The sequence below is a fragment of the Schistocerca americana genome, chromosome 3 (assembly GCF_021461395.2).
Source record: "Schistocerca americana isolate TAMUIC-IGC-003095 chromosome 3, iqSchAmer2.1, whole genome shotgun sequence".
NCBI classification, from domain to species: domain Eukaryota; kingdom Metazoa; phylum Arthropoda; class Insecta; order Orthoptera; family Acrididae; genus Schistocerca; species Schistocerca americana.
Genome location: NC_060121.1, coordinates 549633679 through 549656106, shown reverse-complemented (window position 1 = coordinate 549656106; position 22428 = coordinate 549633679). Strand labels below are relative to the sequence as shown.

The 22428-nt window shown below is 38.9% G+C and overlaps 1 protein-coding gene across 1 annotated transcript in view; it reads left to right on the top strand.

Annotated features, from left to right (window-relative positions):
• LOC124607430 (protein kinase C-binding protein NELL1-like) overlaps window positions 1-22428 on the top strand; it is a 935048-nt gene that overhangs the window by 645343 nt on the left and 267277 nt on the right. Inside the window, exon 5 of the mRNA XM_047139757.1 lies at window positions 6044-6199. Coding sequence (XP_046995713.1) covers window positions 6044-6199 — 156 coding nt within the window. The remainder of the gene's footprint in view (window positions 1-6043; window positions 6200-22428) is intronic.

The window sequence follows — 22428 nt, the reverse complement described above, 5'->3', positions numbered from 1 at the left end:
TCTTTCAGTTTATCCAGGTCCCATCTCCTTAAATTCCCACCTTTTTGCAGTTTCTTCAGTTTCAATCTGCAGTTCATAACCAATAGATTGTGGTCAGAATCCACATCTGCCCCTGGAAATGTCTTACAATTTAAAACCTGGTTCCTAAATCTCTGTCTTACCATTATATAATCTATCTGATACCTTTTAGTATCTCCAGGATTCTTCCAGGTATACAACCAAGTGTTAGCTATGATTAAGTTATGCTCTGTGCAAAATTCTTCAAGATGGCTTGCTCTTTCATTTCTTCCCCCCAAACCATATTCACCTACTATGATTCCTTCTCTCCCTTTTCCTACTGACGAATTCCAGTCACCCATGACTATTAAATTTTCGTCTCCCTTCACTACCTGAATAATTTCTTTTATCTCGTCATACATTTCACCAATTTCTTCATCATCTGCAGAGCTAGTTGGCATATAAACTTGTACTACTGTAGTAGGCATGGGCTTTGTGTCTATCTTGCGTTCACTATGCTGTTTGTAGTAGCTTACCCGCACTCCTATTTTTTTATTCGTTATTAAACCTACTCCTGCATTACCCCTATTTGATTTTGTATTTATAACCCTGTAATCACCTGACCAAAAGTCTTGTTCCTTCTGCCACCGAACTTCACTAATTCCCACTATATCGAACTTTAACCTATCCATTTCCCTTTTTAAATTTTCTAACCTACCTGCCCGATTAAGGGATCTGACATTCCACGCTCCGATCCGTAGAACGCCAGTTTTCTTTCTCCTGATAACGACGTCCTCTTGAGTAGTCCCCGCCCGGAGATCCGAATGGGGGACTATTTTACCTCCGGAATATTTTACCCAAGAGGACGCCATCATCATTTAATCATACAGTAAAGCTGCATGTCCTCGGGAAAAATTACGGCTGCAGTTTCCCCCTTGCTTTCAGCCGTTCACAGTACCAGCACAGCAAAGCCGTTTTGGTTAATGTTACAAGGCCAGATCAGTCAATCATCCAGACTGTTGGCCTTGCAACTACTGAAAAGGCTGCTGCCCCTCTTCAGGAACCACACGTTTGTCTGGTCTCTCAACAGATACCCCTCCGTTGTGGTTGCACCTACGGTACGGCCATCTGTATCGCTGAGGCACGCAAGGCTCCCCACCAACGGCAAGGTCCATGGTTCATGGGGGGTGCTGGCCATTGCAGCAGTCAAACATTTTCTGTATCCAGAAAGGCCCGTACAGGACCTGCAACATTTGGCCGTGCATTATTCTGCTGAAATGTAGGGTTTCACAGGGATCGAATGAAGGGTAGAGCCTAGGGTCGTAACACATCTAAAATATAATGTCCACTGTTCGAAGTGCCATCAATGCAAACAAGAGGTGACCGAGATGTGTAACCAATGGCACCCCATACCATTACGCCAGGTGATACACCAGTATGGTGATGAGGAATACACGCTTCCAATATGCGTTCACTGCAATGTCACCAAACACGGATGCGACCATCATGATGCTGTAATCAGAACCTGGATTCATCCGAAAAAATGATGTTTTGCCATTCGTGCACCCAGGTTTGTCGCTGAGTACACCATCGCAGGCGCTCCTGTCTGTGATGCAGTGACAAGGGTAACCGCAGACATAGTCTCTGAGCTGGTAGTCCATGCTGCTGGAAACATCATCAAATTGTTTGTGCAGATGGTTGTTGTCTTGCAAATGTCCCCATCTGTTGACTCAGGGATCAAGACGTGGCTGCATGATCCATTACAGCCATGCGGATAAGATGCCTGTCATCCTGACTTCTAGTGATATGAGGCCATTGGGATCCAGCATGGCATTCTGTATTACCCTCCTGAACCCACCATTTCCATATTCTGCTAACAGTCATTGGATCTCGACCAACGCGAGCAGCAATGTCGCGATACGATAAACCGCAATCACAATAGGCTACAATCCGACCTTTATCAAAGTCGGAAATGTAATGGTACGCATTTCTCCTCCTTACACGATGCATCACAACAATGTTTCACCAGGCAATGCCAGTCAACTGCTGTTTGTGTATGAGAAAATGGTTGGAAACTTTCCTCACGTCAGCATGTTGTAGGTGTCGCCACCGACGCCAACCTTGTGTGAATGCTCTGAAAAGCTAATCATTTGCATATCACATCATCTTCTTCCTGCCTGTTAATTTTCGCGTCTGTAGCATGTCATCTTCATAGTGTAGCAATTTTAATGGCCAGTATTGTATCTGTTGCATATGGATGGATTTAGGGCTTACTAGCAAAAGTAAGGCCATATTTTTTCTGTTGAAAATGAACACACTTCATGCTCCGCAGTGTTGACACTTTTATTGTTCCCAGATGACCAGTTTCAACAGTCTTATGCTGCCATCATCTGATTTTATGGAACTTGCTGTAAAACTGTAATTTTACATTACATGAAGTCAAAGCACAGAAGACATCTCCACATACACATGTCTTCATAAAAATCCAGTTGATAAAATACACACAGTTGCTAAAATGCTCACAGATGGTTAAAATCACACAGTTAAAATCCTTGTATTGTTCATGCATGCTGGTGGCAAACATTCTCACAAACTTGCTGCACAGCACTACATTGCCAGTGGTGAGTTAACATAGAGGGAGCAGACCACTACAAAGTTACCTATCCAGTGATCACGGTGTACGAAGTGTGTTCATTTAACCATACCAGTCATCCCACAGCACAGCATGTGTACCATGAAAAAATTTTTCTGTTATCAGAGAATATTTTCAGAAACAAATGTAAAATTAGATTTACTTCAGGGTAATAAGTTACTATTCCCAAATTACATGAATGACAGTAGATAATGTCTGCAGCAGTCTGAGATTACTTGTAGGTGACACTACTCTGTACAGACACATGACAGCAGTAAAAAATTATTCAAAATTCATGACAGACAAACACAGTCAATACTTGACAACTCACATTAAAGCAAGTGTAATTAACATATGTGAATAGTAAACATGTTCTATATTATTTAACTACACTATAGGAAACAAACTGTAATTCAATAGAAGCAAGATAGTCCAAACTGTCAGAAAGTTAGATGTTACCGTATGCAATAATTTAACATAGACTTATCACATGAGTCTAATTATTGGGATGGCAGATGTTAGGCTGAACATCACTGAAAGAATTCCTAGAAACAGTAACTACCTTACAAAGAAGGTTGATTTGAAAATTCTCATCTATCATGTTCTTGGATGTTGTTCCTCTGTCCGAAATAATTACCAAGGACTTTGTAACTACCATCTACAGGTTAATGGTTGCCTAGCCTGATTTACTTGTATTGGATAATTAGGTGGAGTGGAAGGGAGAGGGGGTGGGAGAGAAAGAGAGAGAGAGAGGGAGCATGCGCATGGGTGAGAGAGATGGTAAGAAGAGTGACACAATTTGCCTAGAAAGAGAAAAACAAGGAATTCTTGAATTTCCTGATTCAAAATGTTTCTAATGCCTACACAGTTCAATGGAAAAAGTTGAATAAAACTGAGACTTCCAATGATTTTCTTACAACACACAGGTAATAGGGAATTGTCACACAGTTCCCAATACATTTACTCCTTAACAAGTTTTTATGTTGGTAACAAAGGTCAGTTTCATTTCAGTTGTGATTTGCACAATCTTAATACAAAACTAATTTCCATATAGACTTTGACTGTTTATCTAGGATTCCAGGTGAAGTGTGCTCAGGCTCAACGGTATTCAACAAGATACCATGTAACAAAAAACAAGAACTTGGGAATTCCCACCAATTCAAAAGGAAGATAAAATATTTTTAATACAGTGGCCAGATTAAGTTTCTATGATTTGCTTGTCTTTTTGGCTGTTTGAGGCTTCCTGGTGTAATAACTGCTTGAAACGTTTTTGGTCATTGTGTTGTCATGGGACCTGCACAATATTTCAGTGATGCAGCTGCACATTGCTTTTGGGTGTATTATAGGTAGCTTTGGTGGCAAGCCAATTTGTCTAGTAGCTCACTAGAAAAGTGTGAGCATCTATCCTCATGGCAAATATGCTTTTACAGTGAGCTAGCATATAAATTGGCTTGCCACTATACCTCCCCACTAGTTAATGTGAAAATGACGAGCAGCTGGTTCATTGAAATATTGTGCAGTTTATTCAACAGCATCTATTGAGCTACCCAAGAATCTTTCAGTCCAGTTGTCTTTTGTTAATGTATACATTGACCCAACCCACTTCTCTGGTGATTCTCATTCTTGATGGGATCCATGGGATGTGATGAATAAAGGAATGAATGAGTGAGTGAATGAGGTGTACGTCATGAACTTCTGGATAGTAGACACAAGCTTCAGTTTTTGAAGCTGTAGGTGCCCCAATGTAGAGTATGGAAAAAAGGGGCCCAATCATTTCATTTTGTACAGAATTTACATGATGAATAACTTTCTGAGTACAGAATTGTGCAGGAGAACAGAAAATATTGAATTGAGATAATTAAGTGAAATTCTAATATCAACAGTGTTTATTATTGTATGTAGTGATAAAAGTTATTTAATATGTATGTGACAAAATGACTAGCAACTATTTTAAAGTAACAGCAAAAATAAAATTATTACAGGCAGAATTAAAGATAAAAGAAAGGAAGCTGAAAAGGCAGAAAAAGTATAAAAAGAGATGAATTCATTCATTCATTGCATTCCATAGATCTGTCCGCAAGAGAACCTTCAGGAATTTGGACTGAATCCACATGTGCATAAAAAAGAAAAACATTTGCTATAAATTAGTTCTCTGCCATATACTAATAATAAACTACACTACATTGATGTACACTCTTTGTGCTGAAAAAGAATTAATTTAGCATAAATTAACAGAAAACACACTTCTTTAATTTTTTTTTCCGAAGAATAACAAATAACTACTTGCTTTGAGAGGAGAGTATTACATACAATGAACATTTATTGTCATTTTAAATCTGTGGAACCAGATGCAAAAAGAAAAGCAAAGTTGAGACCTAAAGGAAGGGAATACTCTACCGTTAATTTATACCCATTCACAGAAGATGATGTTATATATCTGGATTTCATAGCACATATTACAGTTTCAGAGACAACTCACTCGCAGTTATTCATCCCATTCCTCATGTCTTCTGTGTTGGTGACAAGATTGAAAGGCTGTCCATTCAGTCCACTCTAGCCAGGTCATTTTAAATCTGTGGAACCAGATGCAAAAAGAAAAGCAAAGTTGAGACCTAAAGGAAGGGAATACTCTACCGTTAATTTATACCCATTCACAGACGATGATGAAGTTTCATATCAGCGCACACTCCACTGCAGAGTGAAAATCTCATTCTGGAAACTTTTTTTTAACTTTGCAGTATACATCTTGCTTGGTAATTATCCAGTTATTAAAAATATCTTCACTGGGAATTCATATTTAAGAGAGAAACCTGTACAATGAACAAGAGTTGGTGTTTTGGGAACCAGGAGGTGGAATATGATTGCAAGAACATAACATTTGCAAACTTTTGCGTAAAAGCAACTTTTAGAAAAAGCCTGTCTCCTCCTCATTTCTGTTGGAACATTTGTAATTGTTTCTGTTTCTTCTTTTGGAATTTGACATATAAATTTGTATTATCATAAGGTTGGATGTAGATTATTTACACCTTACTGCCAAATGATGTCTCTGTCAAGTATTGTTACACAAATATTGAAAAGCAGTCATTTTTAAATTTTGTGTTTGAAGCTTTAGCAAATATTTTATTACTTTTTTTTTCTAGGAGAGAAGTAGTGAATTTATATTTGTTGTGACATTGTTTCAAGTCCAATACTGAATATTATAAATTGAGTGAAATGGAAATAGTTATTAATTGCACAGATTGTATTAAAATAAAGAATGATGTGAGCAAAGGCTAGACATAAAAATGTACTATATATGAAAAATTTTAATTTATACACCACATAACATACTGGTTGTCCAAATATAACAGTAATAATAATAATAATAATAATATGTTCAAATACGAGTCTCTAACTGCAGGGACCTTTTTTTAGGGTGCTGTAGAAGAAGTACGTATCATTGCTGGCCCTCATGGATACCTGAAGCAATGCCCTCTCTTAGATTCAAGCTGCCCTACATGTGGGCAGTTTTCTTTGTTGCAGAGTACAGTTGAGCAGCTGACACAGAATCTGTATGATCTCTCACAAAAAGTGAGTGGCCTTCATCTTCTATTTCTTCTTTTTACCTTGAAAATATTGAATTTTCTGGAAGTGTCAATGTATTAGCATAATACACTTTTTAATTATTTATTTATATAGTAAAATTGTTCAAGCACATCAAAGAAAAATTACTAGAATTTAGATGGAAATGTTAATTTTGTACACTGCCGAAAAAGATTGAACCTATTTGATAACGTCTACCTTTGCTGACTAGGTAAAGATGTTAAGAAACAATGTTTTATTTGACAGGTTCCTCGAGAAAAATTTATATTTAGCATATCAGAGCTGTTTATTGAAACACGTACCTAAAAAGTTATCATTATACCTATTCCAAACTTATGCCATTTATTGATTGTCTATATTTTGATATTCCGGGGGAGGGGGGAATAAAATAAACAAAAGGCAATTGTTTACATTATTTTTATCTTCACTTCTTTTTTGTCTACTATCTAAGCCAGTATTCTGTGGTATCACTATTTTTAATCATCATTAGCATCCTTTTAGCACACAGCTTAAACTGCTGCAAGTGAAATGAGTAGGAGTGACATTTACAATTTTGGTTGTCACAAATATTGGGCTGTTTCATCAGATTTGTTGCAGTTTCCAAAGTGAACCTTATGTTGGGACGTAATTTCACAGCTTAAATTCCTGTGAATGTAGTGAGAACCAATAAAATTTCTAATCTTGATTTTCACAAATATTTGGCTAAGTCTTCTGAATATATTGTGGTGTTTGAGTTGTAGTTATGGCAGGAAAAACATCTGTTTCTTTCTGAATACATGGTGAATTTCACATCTCTATTGATGTGAGAGTGTGACAACATTCCTTCGTCTCTTTCTTCCAAATATGTTGTCTGCCTGCTGCACACTCATTGGCTGCATAGAACCTGCAGCTGACTCCCCCATTTTCAGTCCCATCGTACATTACAATGAGCATTGACAACATTGCTACATAAAACATGGAAGTCTACCACTGACACCTATCTATATTTGTACCTTCCTTGCATAAATGTAGGCCTTATACTATTGTTGAGTAATTGCCCAATTTTGAAATCACTTCAGTTCTGACAAGTGGTTCTGGCAAACTGCAGTTTAAATGTGGTAGATGTTCATAATGTTCATATATATAGGTGGTGCACATTCCCATGGCTGGCAGCATGACCTAATTTACTGTCTGTTCACCATTCCCCTCCAAACATTTGTCTTAGTTCTCAGCCAGTCTGATGTTAATGTTTCTCCTCTAACAATTCCATGCTCTTCAAAATATCTGCAAGTGAGCTCCATTGTCAAAGCTCATCTGTAAATGTAAATGACCCCTATATTGATCTGTTATACAATCTAAAAATGTAGTTTAATTTTCAAATGTAAGAATATGCTGTATTTTTTGAATGACAAATTTGGGAAAAAACCACAAATATAAACAGCCCAGGCTTGGGAGCTCAGTATGTGTTACAGTAAAGTACAATTCTGGTGAGTGCACATACATGGTCCTGTCATATTAACGTGTCCAGCTGTCAGAAGCCTGAATAAATACCTTTTGCAATGCGGACCACTGTGAGATGTGCAGGAAGAGGGTCACTGAGGTTCTTGGAGGTACCAACATGTATGTGGAGCCATGCTGAGTCCTGTGCTGTGGCTGCCTGCTCTAGGTTTCTCAGTTCAGGATCCCAAGCATGAACAGCCTGTTCGATGTGGTCCAACAGACTCTTGAAAGGGCTTTAACCTGGGAAGTTTGGTTACCAGGGTAGTGTGGTAAACTCATCCTTGTGCTCTTCAAACCACACATGTACACTGCAAGCTGTGTGACATGTTGCACTATGCTGCTAATAGATGCCACCCTGGCAAGGATTAAACAAACTACAGCTAGGGGTGGATATGGTCCTCAAGAATAGATACATACTTGCATTGATCCACTGTGTCTTCCAGAATGACTAAATCACCCAGAGAATGGCCCAAAAACATTCCCTTCATCTTAACACACTCTCCTGTGACCTGGACCCTTCCAAACATTTTTGCAGTGTTTTTTCTTTCAGACGTTTCATGCTGTGCACACCAACAGCTATCTGTCTGATGGAGAATAAAATGTGATTCATCTGAAAAGGCCGTCTACTGCAACTCAGTGGATGTCTAGTTGCAGTAGTGGCATGCAAATTCCAACTGGTGAGCAGCAGTCGGCATGGAAGCATGAACCAGGTGTCTTCTGTGAAGGCCCATATGCAGCAATCTTCGCTGAACTCTCATTGACGAAACAGCAATGGTAGCCCTTTAGTTCATCTGGTTGATCACTTGCTCAACAGTTGTACATTTATTCGCCTGTACACATCCCCACACCCACCATTCATGCCTGTCATCCACAGCTCATGTTGCATCACAGTTCCCTTAGTGCCAGTTTTCGATAGCGCTGTTTTACCATGCATGGTATACTTTAACCACAGCGACTCATGAACAGTTTACAGACTTAGCCATTTCAGAAATGCTTCCACCCTTGACCCGAAAGCCAATTATCAAGTTGTTTTGCATGACAAATAAATCAGTCTATTTTCGCGTTGCGACAATGACTGCGCTGTTTTCCATGTCCCACCAATGTGCTTTATATTCCCTCCACTGCTAGTGCCACCTGTGTGTGGTTACTGCACATTGAAATTGAACATAGATGGTGATCACATTAATTTGACTGGGCCGTATATGTTTTGAGAGCACTTGCACCTTGTTGTAGTTGGGGTTCTTGTTGACGTTGATGTGTTTTTAGTTATTTAACAACATTGTCAGTCACATTCAAGGTGGACAGTGTATCATCATGGGGCCATGGAGCAATGGACTGAATTTCCATGTCAGATGGAAAAATACTGTTGCAAAATATCGGTGACCATAAGAGGATGTACCATCTTCCCTCATCTCGTAGGTGTGAAACATATCACGGATTATACATTATTAGCAGATGGTGGCAACATTATGATAGGGATATATTGAGCTGCCACCACAGGACATGCAGCTGTAATGAAAAGATCACTGTATGCTGAGACTATCAGTATTACATTGAAATCTACATATATACTCTGCAAACTCCTGTTAAATGCATGGCAGAGGATAAGTCCATCTATACCAGTTATTACAGCTTTTTCCCATTCTATTCACATATGGATCAAATAAACCTGTGCCCATTCATGTTGCCCTTCTCCGTGTACTTCAGCATCCCCTATTAGCCCTACTTGCTACGTGCCCAACACAAGTGAGCAATGTTGTATTGTGGGTTGTAAGAGTGATTTGTGAGCAATCTCCTTTGTAGAGTGATTGCATTTCCCCAGTTTTCTATCAATAAACTAAAGTCCACCACATGCTTTGCACAAGACTGAGCCAATGTTGTCATTCCATTTCTTATCCCTACAAAGTATTACTCCCAAGTACTTTTGTGTGTTGATTGATTCCGTCTGTGATTGATAGTGTTGTCATAGGATACTACTTTTTTTTTCATTTTGTGAAGTATACAGTTTTACATTTATGAACATTTAATTGTAAGTTGGGTTTCATGTGATCGATGTTTTCGGGATCCATACTGTTTTGGTTAGAGGAGTCATTCTGTTTGAGATACCTCAACATACTTGAGCTCAGAATGTATTCTAAGAGTCTACAAGAAATCAGTGTCAAGGATACTGGGCTGCAGTTTTTGTGGATCATTCTATAACACTTCTTGCATAAGAGTGTGGCCTGTGCTTTCCTCCAACTATTGTGCACAGTTTCTTGTTTGAGTGAACTGTAAGAGATTACAGTTAAAAGAGTGGCTAACTCAGCTGCAAATTCAGTACAGAATCTGATAGGGATTCCATAGGGCCCTGGAGCTTCATACATTTTTAATGATTTCAGCTGTTTCTCAACACCACTGACACTAACACTTATTTCACTCACCTTTTCTGTGGTATGGTGACTAAAGTGTGGCAGTTCTCCTGGATTTTCCTTTGTAAAGGAACATTTGAAAAATGAGTTAAGCATTTCTACTTTTGCTTTGCTACCCTTAATTTCAGTCCCTGGTCCCTCCCATTATGAACTGTTCTACTGGTTATGTATCCATAGAGTTCATTGTCAACTATTCCTTTAAGCTTGAATCATAATTCCTCTACATGCTCATGTCCTGCACTAAAAGTTTCAAATTTATCATTGAGATATGCCTCTACTGATTTTTTATTTAGTTTGATGAAAATACATATCTTCCTACTTGTTTTACTTTCTCTTTGCATTTGGTAATCATTGCTGCCAAAGCTGACTCACCATCACTGATACGAGTTTTGATGTGGATATCCTCAAAGACGTCAGATCTGTTTGTTGTCATTAGTTCTATTATATTTCCATCATGAGTGGTGCTCTGAAGTATTTGTTCTAGGTAGTTTTCAGAGAAGGCATTTAGTACTGTGTTATAGGATTTCTCCTCACAACCACTAACAAAAGTGTAATTTTCCCAATTGAATGTTGAATGATTAAAATCTTCACTGATCATTACAGTATGATTGGGGAACTTATGTACAAGTGCAATGAGATTTTCTCTATAGTTTTCTGTGGTGGTGAAGTCAGATGGACGATAAAATGATCCAATTACCATTGTACCCCACCCCTGATACTGAGTCTTGCCCTAACAATCTCACATGCAGCTTTAATTTCTATCTCACTGGCTGTGGGTTTCTTGTCTATTGCAACACACACTCCACCTCCATTTTGCATTAGTCTATCCTTTTAATATATTTCTAAATTTTGCCCAAACATCTCACTGCTATCAGCTTCAGATTTTCATTAGCTTTCTTTATGTAGTATTATGTGAGGTTCACTGCTTTTCAGGAGTGCCTCGAACTCTGGCACTTTTTTGTGAATGCATCAACAGTTAGCTACTAGGATTTGAATACTCTCAGTGTGGGGGGTATTCCTTTGGATTTTACATTAATGCTTTTGGGTCTCTTACAGCTGCTGTTAGACTGGATGGAGAGTTGCCTGATCTAAAAAAAACCTTTGTGTGCACCCAGCACACAATCAGCTATCTGTGCAGCTACCTCTGATATATAGTGCACACCTGACACATTTAGGGGGACCCTACAGTTGGTGCAAGTCCAGGAAGCTGTAGCCTACCTTCAGAGTCTCCAGTTCACTTCTTCCACTCAATTCAGAAACCGTAGGCCACAGTCAGTTCTGGGGACAATGCAGGATATTGTGAGATTTGTTGAAACTTCATGCACAAGGCTGATGTTGCTGTTGTTGATGAAGAAGAAGAAGAAGAAGAAGAAGAAGAAGTTGATGATGATGATTAAGAAGAAAAAAAGAGAATCATACTGTGTAAGACAGCTTTTTATAGTTGAATCTATATAATTTTGTTGCCAGAGGGGAGGGGCACTAGGCATCTCTCAACACCAGTTCCGAGGAATACGAGGAAGTATGTGACTTTTGTGCTTCAAGGCAGTTTTTGACACAAATTGCCTGCTGTATCGGTAGGTTTGATATTAACTGTAAACTATCATCACACTCCACAATGCACTAATTTCAAAACAAAACAACAGAGGTTTAAGAGGTGCAAGAGATACCTCTTGCATCCTCCAGTGTTTTCTTTTAAAATGGGCATGGCATCTCCTGACAGACAAACTGTCATTGACACAAGACCACAGTCATTATATAGTGTGTTGTGGAGCTTGATGATACTTTACAGTTGATGTCATCCTCCCAAATTTGCTGGGTATCAAACCTATTGATGCATCATGCATTTCACATCAAAAATGAACTTGAAACACAAAAATGACATACTTGCTCATATCCCTCAGAACTTATGTTGATGCATGCCTGTTGCCACTCCCCTCTGGCAACAAAACAATTCCATTCTGAGGGTGGATCAGAAGACTAATCAGTAGTAGGCATGACATTCTAGCTGATCAATGTACTGTAGAATGAACTGAATGATTCTCTTTTCTTCTTATTAATTATCATTATCATCATTATCATCATCGCCAAGTGCTCCTTTTTATTCTGGCAGTCTTGCTAACTAGAATTCAGAATTAATTTCCAATCTACATAGAATGATATGGAGTCTTGTAAATGTTCTTGTTATACTATGTCATCATCACCACTCTCATTTTTACCATACTCAATTGACATCCAGGTTTAATGCAATGCATTGTGGTTGTATGTATCACAATTCACTAATCAATGCATAATACAGGCTAACATAAGCTTAAGGCACATACTATGTTTTGTAAGGTTTTACTTTTGTATTTCACAGTTGGTGGGTTTTTAGGGTTCAGTTAAACTGATGATTCAATTCCAGTGCTCAATATTTCAACAACTGACCAAGTTGACTTCATCAGCTGCTGTGGGCTATTGAACTTCAACCAGACCATTTCATTAGAATACGGGCACTGGCTGCATGTAACACAACTGCCTAGATCACCTGTATAAGGCAACTAGGTCAGTAGTGAAAAGAGTGTGCACAAAATTGGATAGCGAAAACATACAATCTGTTTTGATGATTTTCATTTTCAGTACTGACACATCACCAACACTCCATCTTTCATAGTTGAAAGTCGGTGACCCACCACACAATCCTCTTAACAGTCTGTCTCCACTTTTTCTGGTCTTCTGTATCTCAGAGAAGCTGGCTCATGTTTGGTATGTCTTCCCCTTTATTTGGTGTATCCATCATCTCAGTGGTGTTCCCTTCAATCTTCTCCCTTTGACTTTTCCTTGGATGGACATCTTTTTCAATTTATCATGCTGTCACTGAATTATGTGACCAAACAACTGCAGGATTCGCTGGAAACACTTTATGAGCAACCTCTTCTCCACCCTGTATTTTTGAAGGATTGATTTGTTGGTCCATTTGGTTGGTTGGTTGTTTTGGGGAAGGAGAGCAGACAGTGAGGTCATCGGTCTCATCGGATTAGGGAAGGAGGGGGAAGGAAGTTGGCCATGCCCTTTGAAATGAACCATCCCGGCATTTGCCTGGAGCGATTTAGGAAAATCACGGAAAACCTAAATCAGGATGGCCAGATGCGGGATTGAACCGTCGTCCTCCCGAATGCGAGTCCAGTGTCTAACCACTGTGCCACCTCGCTCGGTTGTTAGTCCATTTGTCCATCCATGATATTCTCAGCAACCTCCTATATGTCCACATCTTAAAGCACCAATTCTTTTGTGGTCTCCTTCAGTTATTGTCATATTTCAGTGCTGTAAAGGAAAACTAGAAAGACTAGATATGTCAGCACTCTCAGTTTAGTATGTCGGGTTAGGTCTCAGTCTTTCCAAATCACTGTCAGCTTCAACATTGCCTCCCTACCCAGAAAAATCCTGTGCAGCGTTTCTTCATACTCTGATAGTACATCAGCAGCTGGTAGTGACTCCTCTCTGTCAATTATCGTGATCTTGGTCTTTCCTTCTTAACTGACAATCCAAGTTTTTTGCTACCTCTCTTAACTCTATCCAATAATTCCTTCATTTCCACTTGTGATGCTGTGCGCAGTGTTGTGTCATCAGCAAATCTTACATTATTGATTCTTCATCCTCCAATTCAGATCCCACCAGTCCAGCCATGATGACTTTTTCTCATAACATATTCTCCGTAGATGTTAAATAGAACCAGTCATAGAATGTGCCCCTGTCTAACTCCTTTACATTGTTCAAAAGGCCTTGAAATAGTTTTATTTAGTCTGATTATTGCTTTACTGTCAGAGTAGAGATTTATGATAAGGCCAATAAGACGGTCAGGAATGCCCATTTCAGATAGTATGTTCCACAGTTATTTCTAGTGAAAAGCCTTGCTATAGTCCATGGAACAAAGAACTAATGGGGTACTGAATTCTCTACATTTTTCAGTTAGCTGTCTGACATTGAGGATCTGCTCTCATGTTCCTTTATTATGCAAAAATTGGTCAGCAGTTACTTCTGTGTTGGTTAGAGGTATGTCATCTTCATCTTCTATGACCCATGTTCTTTGTTTGAAGGATCCTGTTACTTTCTTTATTTCATTGAAATGCACATTGTAGTCCCACAGTTTCTCGATTCTCTCTTATGTTTCACTGATGGAATTTTTGTCTCTTCTACAGCTTATCTGTATAAATGTCAATAATTTGCAGTACTGCTGAGTTCCCTGTAATCCTCTCATCTTCAGTACTTTCCTGTCCTCAATGATTTGTATGGTTTCAATAGTACGCCAGTTATTTTTATTCTCCACCTTTCTGCTATCCTTAACTACTTCCTCACCTCTCCTTCAGCAGATGCCATTTCCCTGCAGATGGCATGTTATCTGATCGGTTGAAAGTGTTTCTTGGACTTGATTACTGAAAATTTCAATTTCAGCATTTTTCTCTAATCTTCTCACATTTGGAGGTGTCCTTTCCTTTTTTACAGTTTCATTCTCAGTTAAAGATATAGAAGCTAGTGGTCAGAACCATGGTCAGCACCAGAAAGAGTCTTAATGTTTTTAACTGACTATGTCTATTGCAAGCCGATTAGTGAATAGTCTATCTGATTATGGTATGTTCCAACTGGTGAGGTCCAGGTGAAAAGTCCTCATGGATGGTGTTGGAAGCAGGTGTTGGTTATAATGAACTTATTTTCCTGACAAAACTGTATCAGGTGACCTCCATGATCATTTCTTTTGCCTAAACCATGGCAGCTAAGTACTTCATTTGATGAGTCCCACTTCCCTACCTTAGCATAAAAATCTCTTTGCACTGAGGTAACTTCCCGTTTTGGGTACTGTAGGCAGTTGAGAAGAGACTCATAAAATTCATCTAACACTTCTTCATCAGCCTTTGAAGTTGGTGCTGATTTCTGTATTACATTTAGCTTGCAGTGTCTAGTGTTGAATTTCACTAGTATTATTTGGTTGCTGATAGGCTTGTATGCAGTCGTTACAGCATTCCATCACTTGTGTACTAACAAGGCAACACCGTTGATGCAGTTATCTGATATACCAGAAAAATATTCTGTTACCTGTTTTGAAGCGCCCACTGCCTTTCCAATCAGTCTCTGCTAATCCTAATATCCCGATTTTAGTTTGCTGGCATTCTCTTTCCACAATCTGCAGCTTTCCAATATGGCATAATCCTCATACATTCCAGGTCATAATCTTGTGTAAATTCCTCTGGAGGTTCATAGTTTTTCTTGCAGTTGTACAGATATAGAGTGGTGCCTTGAGTATTTACAAGATAAATGGCTATGCAAATGAGGTCTTTGCCACAATGCAAACTTAACTAAATCAAAAATTTTTTTCATGTAATTTAGCCAAGACATGAGAAACTGTATGACACTAATGGAAACAGAACTGGTTGTGTAGTGGATATGAAGTTACTAATATAGGTAATAAAAGCATACTATGAAAGGGACTTTTGAGGACAGTGTTTGAAGGACATCACTTCCTAATCACTTCACAGAAGTTTTTCTGTAAATTAAAAACATTGTAGGACTGTAGAAGTGAAAGAGGGGTTTCACAGATGTCAAACAGATATAGACAATGGGTGCAATGGGTGCAGAATCACTGATTGAGTGCTAAATAAGACTAAAGAGGCCCACTTCGAACAGCATAGTCACAGAACTAGTACTGGAAGAACTCATAGGGAAGGAAAGCACATTGCCTCAATATGTAGTGATGGAAAGATTGCAGAGCTGGTCCTGCTTGAGGTATAAGGTGTAGGATAGAGTCAGTGGTGTGGTAATAAGGTAATGAAGGCAGTAAAGAATGACAAAAAATTACTGGATAGCAGCCAATTGCAGTTGCCCACCAGTGCTAAAATGAAGAGCCGCAGAATGGGCAGTTGTGATCTTTCTTTCTCAGTAGTTAAGAGACTCATCATTAGATTTATTGTTTTCCACTTAAGACTTTTGACAGCAGCCAATATGGATGTTTGGAACGTAATGCCTGTCAATGTGGTGCTGGGAGTTGGAGCTTTTTTATCTTTTTTTAATGCACTGGCAAGTGTTGATGATGGTACCAAATGATTGAGGTAAGGCTTTAGCCTGTCAGAGTGTACAATTACGGCACAGTCTGCTATTGTAGTTCAGCATCATAGGTGATATGAGCTACAAAATCTGGTATGGTCTCTCATAAGAGAGGGAGAACTTCTTCATTTTTTCCTTTTTCAGCACAAGATTTCTCACCCAATCCCATTGTAGGTGGTAAAGTGGCATCTTTATTACCCATCTTTATCTGCTGAGCAGTTGTCTTGGGATTGTTTCATTGCATTTTTCTCATAATTTTATGTCTTTTAACTAGCCCTTCAACTTCACCTGAATATCTAACTATTGACAACTTAAATACTTCAAAATAAGAGCTCATCTTTTGTGCATACACAACATCATGAGAAGTTTGTCAAGATGACTGATGAGTCTAGGTGTTATAGGCAGACACAACGTAAAGTGAGTACTTATCCCAATCATAATGAGTGTTGTTTAGATAATAAGAATGCGTCTTACTGGTGGACTTGGTCTCAAGTTCAATTCTCCCATTCACTTTGGGATGAAACCTAGCAGTTTACAGATTTATATGAATAATGAAGACATAGAATTTGTCCCTTCATCTGTCAGTATTGCATCAGAACTTCCAAACGGTAAAAACAAATGTGTAACAAAAGCTTTTACTATCATCTCTGCTATCATGTCAGCAATCAGCTCCAAAGCTAGATAAAATAGGGAATGATCAATATTTAATAATATATACTTGTTTTCTTGATCCGTCAATGGAAATGGTTCTAAGATGCCCAAAGGTACTATATCAAAAGATCAGGAGACCTCAGATAGTGTTTGCAGCAGAGTTCAAGCACATCTTTCCAGGCTAGTGACAGACTTCATAATCATACTCACTCAGCTTTAAATCCCTTTGCATGAGTCAACTACTTAGATGTTTTAAATTTTAGAGCAACAACAAGACAGCAGGATCCATTACTATTGTGAATGACTACTGTCTTGAAATAGTATATGCCAAACACCAGAGCCGACAACTCTTTATCAGTTGTGCTGTGCTTAATTTCTGTTTTGTGGAGCTAACCTAATGCATAACCAGTTAGTCTCTTACTCCTGACTCAAAACACAATGTATGGTGTAATCACTTGCATCACAGGACAGGATAAATGGGTTTTCAAAGTCCAGATAAATTAACAGAAGAGATTTTGTCAGAACACCTTTAATTTGTTTCATTATTGCTTCACATTCTGTGGTCGAGTTAAAATTCACCCCTTTTTTCAGCAATTTTATTAAAAGCTTCTGACAGTGGCATAATCTTCCATAAATCTATGGTAGTGATTAGCAGCAGGAGAACTGATTTTAATTCTTTAATATGTTTTGATTTGAGAAAGTTTTTAACCGCTTCTGTGAGATGTGGATCTGGTTTTATGCAACCAGAACTTACAATGTGGTCCATGTTCTACTGTCTTGTAAATGTGGCTGTATGCTTCTCAGCCATTCAGAGTATTCCTCTATCGTCTGCAAAAAGACAATGATATCCCAAATAAATGCTGGGTTTAAATCCAACCATTAATAAATCTGTAAACTGCTGAAAAGTAACAGGTGCATTTCTCAAACCAAAGGGCATTCTAAGGAACTCATACAGTTAAACTTGGTGTCCTGCAGCACACATGGAATTTCTTAATAGCCTGACTTCATAGCTAGGGTGGTTATACAGTTCACAGTTTGTGTGTTGACACAAAGGCAGTAAGTTTTCTCACCATAAATGATTTTCTAAGTATGATAACAAGAGATAATGCCCAAGGGCTAGAGAGAGGGTGAATTGTCCCAGTGTCGTAAGTGCTGTCGAATGCTTTCCTTCATGACTGACTGTAGTTGATACAGAATTAAGTAGCGATTTTGTGCTACTGGACTTGCTTTTTGTGTCAGAATTTCATGCTGTGTTAAATCTGTTGCTGATAAATACTGTCTATCGTCACACAGCCACATGAATTATTCCAATAATGAATATAACAGGTTTCTGCCTGAGCCTGATAAATGCAATAGCTTTTCTTCCAAGTCAATTCTAAGGGGTGGAGTGATGCACATACTTCTTGGCTCAGCAACATCTTTTGACTCTTTGTGGGATGCTTTTTGTGTCATTTCAGATTTTCCAGAAACTTAGTTTCTCCTGTCTGAGACTACTGAATATCAGTGGCTGCTATTTATTGTATACTGGCCAGTACTGTCCCACATGCAACTGTAACGTCTCATTTTCCAAAGTTATCTAAACACAGGAGGACACACAGCTCTCCATTTATGTTTTTAGCCTTACAAAGGCGTTTCTTGTGTGCACCTGGAGACAGTTTAGAACTTTATTTCAGTTGAGAAGATCAGCCAGATAGATAGTTCAGTAGGCTATCGGATTACAGTTGCCATCCAGAGAACTCTCTCCATTCCTTACGTATGATTTCAAGGGCACTGGCTTTCAACACTAAGATATGTAGTTTTGCATAATACTGCAGATTAGGTCTTTTTCTGTGAGATACTCTTGTCTCTGCAGTGGTGTCACTGCCAGACTGGTACATTGCATCACCAAATTGGACAGTTTGATTCTAAAAGTCAACAATGCCATGCAAGTGGTGCAAGGAATCATTCCAGAGAATGATGTCAAAGTCCTGTCTCCTTTTTCTGAGTACCTCCATCTCAAAAGTGTATTTCCTTGTACCAGTCTGTAGCTGAACACAGCATGGAATTTGGTTTGGTTTGCTTACAGGAGCCATGTCAAAAATTTATAACACATTTACAATGATTTTTGCACTAATAAATAATAACACTAAAACAAATAATAACACTATAAGGATATTTCTTGGAGTATGTAACACATTGTATCCAGCTCAAATTTCCAGTTTGTCCTGCATTATTTCATCCACTGAGTAATAACATTTCAGTGTCAGTGCCTCATATAGCTTTCTTTCAAGTGGACCTAAATTCATCTGCATTAACTTGTTCCCTTTTAATTTATTACAAATTTTCGTTCCCATGTATTGAGGTTCCTGGGCATACAGTTTGAGGCAGTAGGTGGTGAGCATAAATTTTTTTTTGTTTCTAGCATCATGTGACTGGAAAAACTGGTTTCTCTCAAGTAATTTGTACCTGGTGTACAAAACTATAATAATCTCATATGTGTATAGCGATTGCAGAGTTAATATTATAAGTTTTCTAAATAATGGATGACATGTTCCTTTACCATTTGCAGTGCACGTATTTTGAATGATATTTTTACTGTATTTTTAGTATCTGTACTACATTTGTTGAATTATCCCAACATTCTATGAAAGGATTAATAGTCTCTGTCCACAGTCCACTAATGCAACAGAGAGGTGGCTTCAGACCCTGCTTCTTGCCAGGGAGGGGGAAGTGGGGCGGGGGGGGGGGGGAGGGGGGAGGGGGGATTCCTGCTTTCTGCAATCACATTTACCATCTCTGTTGACCCAAGAAAACTAACTGGGTTGACTGACTGTAATGGGAGCTTGGTGTCGTAATGACACCATCTCCTCTGCCATTTCCCAGTCCATATCTCCTCAAGACCCTTGAAATCCTCCCTGGCCTCAGCCTTTCCTATTCCATGATCGGCTGCAGTTGGCACTTAATTGGTTAATCTTTCTACAGTAGGTACTCCTAGGAGCCCAGCACTTATTAGCAGTGGGACCTGACCATATGAAATGCCCAGTTCATCTCTGTGAATAATTGTCCACCATCAAAATAGAAACTCACACTTTTTTGTTGAAGTACCTGTCAGATAACCACCTGGTCATCTCCTCCAATCTGCTGGCTTTATGCAGAGATTTGAGTGATATCACATACATTTGAGCATGTCTTGACAACTTCAGATGTGTAACATTTAACTGAAACTCTTTAGGCCATCAAAACATTCAGCCAGCATGACAAACATTTTGCAGGAATGCGACCACATTTTCGGAGTATTTGCTGAAAATGGAGAGATGAAGGTAACTGCAGCAGAACTATTTACTGTGCTGAGCTGCAGTACAAGTAAAGGTCTACCTTCGTGTCCCACAGTGTCTTCAAGGACCTAACCAGACAGTTAGTTTCCACTGACCCACAGTTCTGGGTGACTTTCCCAAAATCTACGATCTTTTCTAGACCTCTCCAGTTCTTTTCCTTCACCCCTCTTCCTTTCCCTTCAACCCTTCTGCCACTGGCTCCAAAAGCTTGCATAATTATAACCTTCTTTTATGTGCAAGTTCTGCCATTGCTTGGTGAGTAGATTTTTTTATCCATCCGATTATATTATGCTACTCACTTCTGCACTACCATTCATATGCCTAGTGGGCATTTATCCACTCAAAATTGAAAAAAAATTTACTTACAATGAAGCAAATCAATATAAATAAATGAAAATTTATGCAGCACCTGGAAGTAAAGAACAGTTCTCTTTTCTGGTGTTCGCTATGTCCTCAATATCCTCAGGGGATGGGTGGTAGCTGCAAAGCATTGCTTCCAGGTCACAAGACATGTTGTGCAGTGATGTCAATGTGACAAGACATGAATGGCCCTAGATGAGAAACACAGCTCTGCATGGTAGCCAATGGGCAGCACGAGTCAGTGTGGTGAGACGGGATGGCCCCGATAGTGGCACAGCACAGGGTGCAGGGTGGCAGATGAACTGCACAGCTGTTGTCGGGCACCATCCCCACAGTTATCATGAGTGAATGGTGTTGGGCAGTTGGGAAGGTCACAGCAAGGTAAGGGCAAACAATTCGTCCCCAGACAGGGTTGGCTGTGGGCTAGACTCTGCTGACATAGTGACACGCACCAACACAACACTAGGCATCTCTGGCAGTGCCAATTCTTCCATGCCCTGGGTAATTCATGACAAAGCTCACCATGAAAAAACAGCAGCCTCCTTTGCAAACTGATTGGTGGGGTCTCTCAATTCTGACTCCAGTTTATAAGGTGCAGAGTGGTGCTTTAAAAGTAAATATTTGCAGTATACTCCAGCGTATGGAATACAGTTGGGCAGACTTTGTGTTTGTAGAACAGACCAATGGTCAGTCAATGTAATCATGGCAGGTGTTGTTTGATAATGAAATAAAATCCAAGAAAATGAGAGAGAGAGAGAGAGAGAGAGAGGGGAGGGGGGGGGGGGGGGGGGAGAAGATGTCGTGCTGAGTGCTGAGCTGAGGCCCAGAACTAGAGAGACCATGTGTCTGTTGAGTGATACTCCAACAATGTGTCATAACCCACACATGATTTTTCTCCCACTCTCCACAATGGCTGTTCTGGTAATGAATGTGGACTTGTCAATAAGGAGATTACCAGAACAATCAACTTTATGCTGAGGTGATGACTCTACTCACCACATAGGTGATGAGAGTTGGTATGTGGGTACTGACAGAGAAAACTGAAATAGCCAAAAAAATTATAAATTTATTGTCTACCTATACAAATAAGTAAAAAATGTAAATGTTTGTTTGCACAAAATCATAAATCTTTGAAAGTTCTTCACCAATTGCTTTGAAATTTCAATACAATGTTGCATTTGAATATGCATGTGCTTTTACCTTCCTAAGATGTTTTTCCCACTTAGACCCCAATCCCTTTGAGATGCATCTTAATTTCTAATATATTTATCTGTGTTCGTGTGTGTGTGTGTGTGTGTGTGTGTATTTGTATACGTGTTTGTGTGTGTGTTTGGAGATTTACAATTTTGAACAAAGAACATGAGACTTTTGCTAGCACCTTTATGCCATATATATAAAATATGCGTATTTGAATGCAATTTTATGTCAGAATTTCAAAGCAGATGGTGAAGAACTTTTGGAGATTTACAGTTTTGTACAAACAAGCATTTACATCTATATAAAAATCTTAAATCTCCCAAAATTCTTCGCCTATTGCTTTGAAATTTTGATACTATGCTGCACTCAAATATGTGCGAGTTCTTATATACCTATTTTTTAAATATACATATATATATAAATAAATATGTGATATATAAATGGGAAACATTATTACCAAAAATCTCAAAAAGTTCTCAACTGATTTACAGAAAATTTTTGTACACTGCTTTAATGAACATTTGCATAGACATAGATAATATATTTTTAATATATGTAGGGTGTCCCACAACTGTTGTGACAAACTTTGAGGGGCTGTAGAGCATGCCTTGAACAGATCAAGGAACCTGTGTCTGGAAACATCATCCAATCATGCTATAGAATGTTGAAGTTATATGTGCCAGCACCTCTCACTAGGCCACCCCTTTGGCAGCAAATGTGGCTTTGTATGCAGACT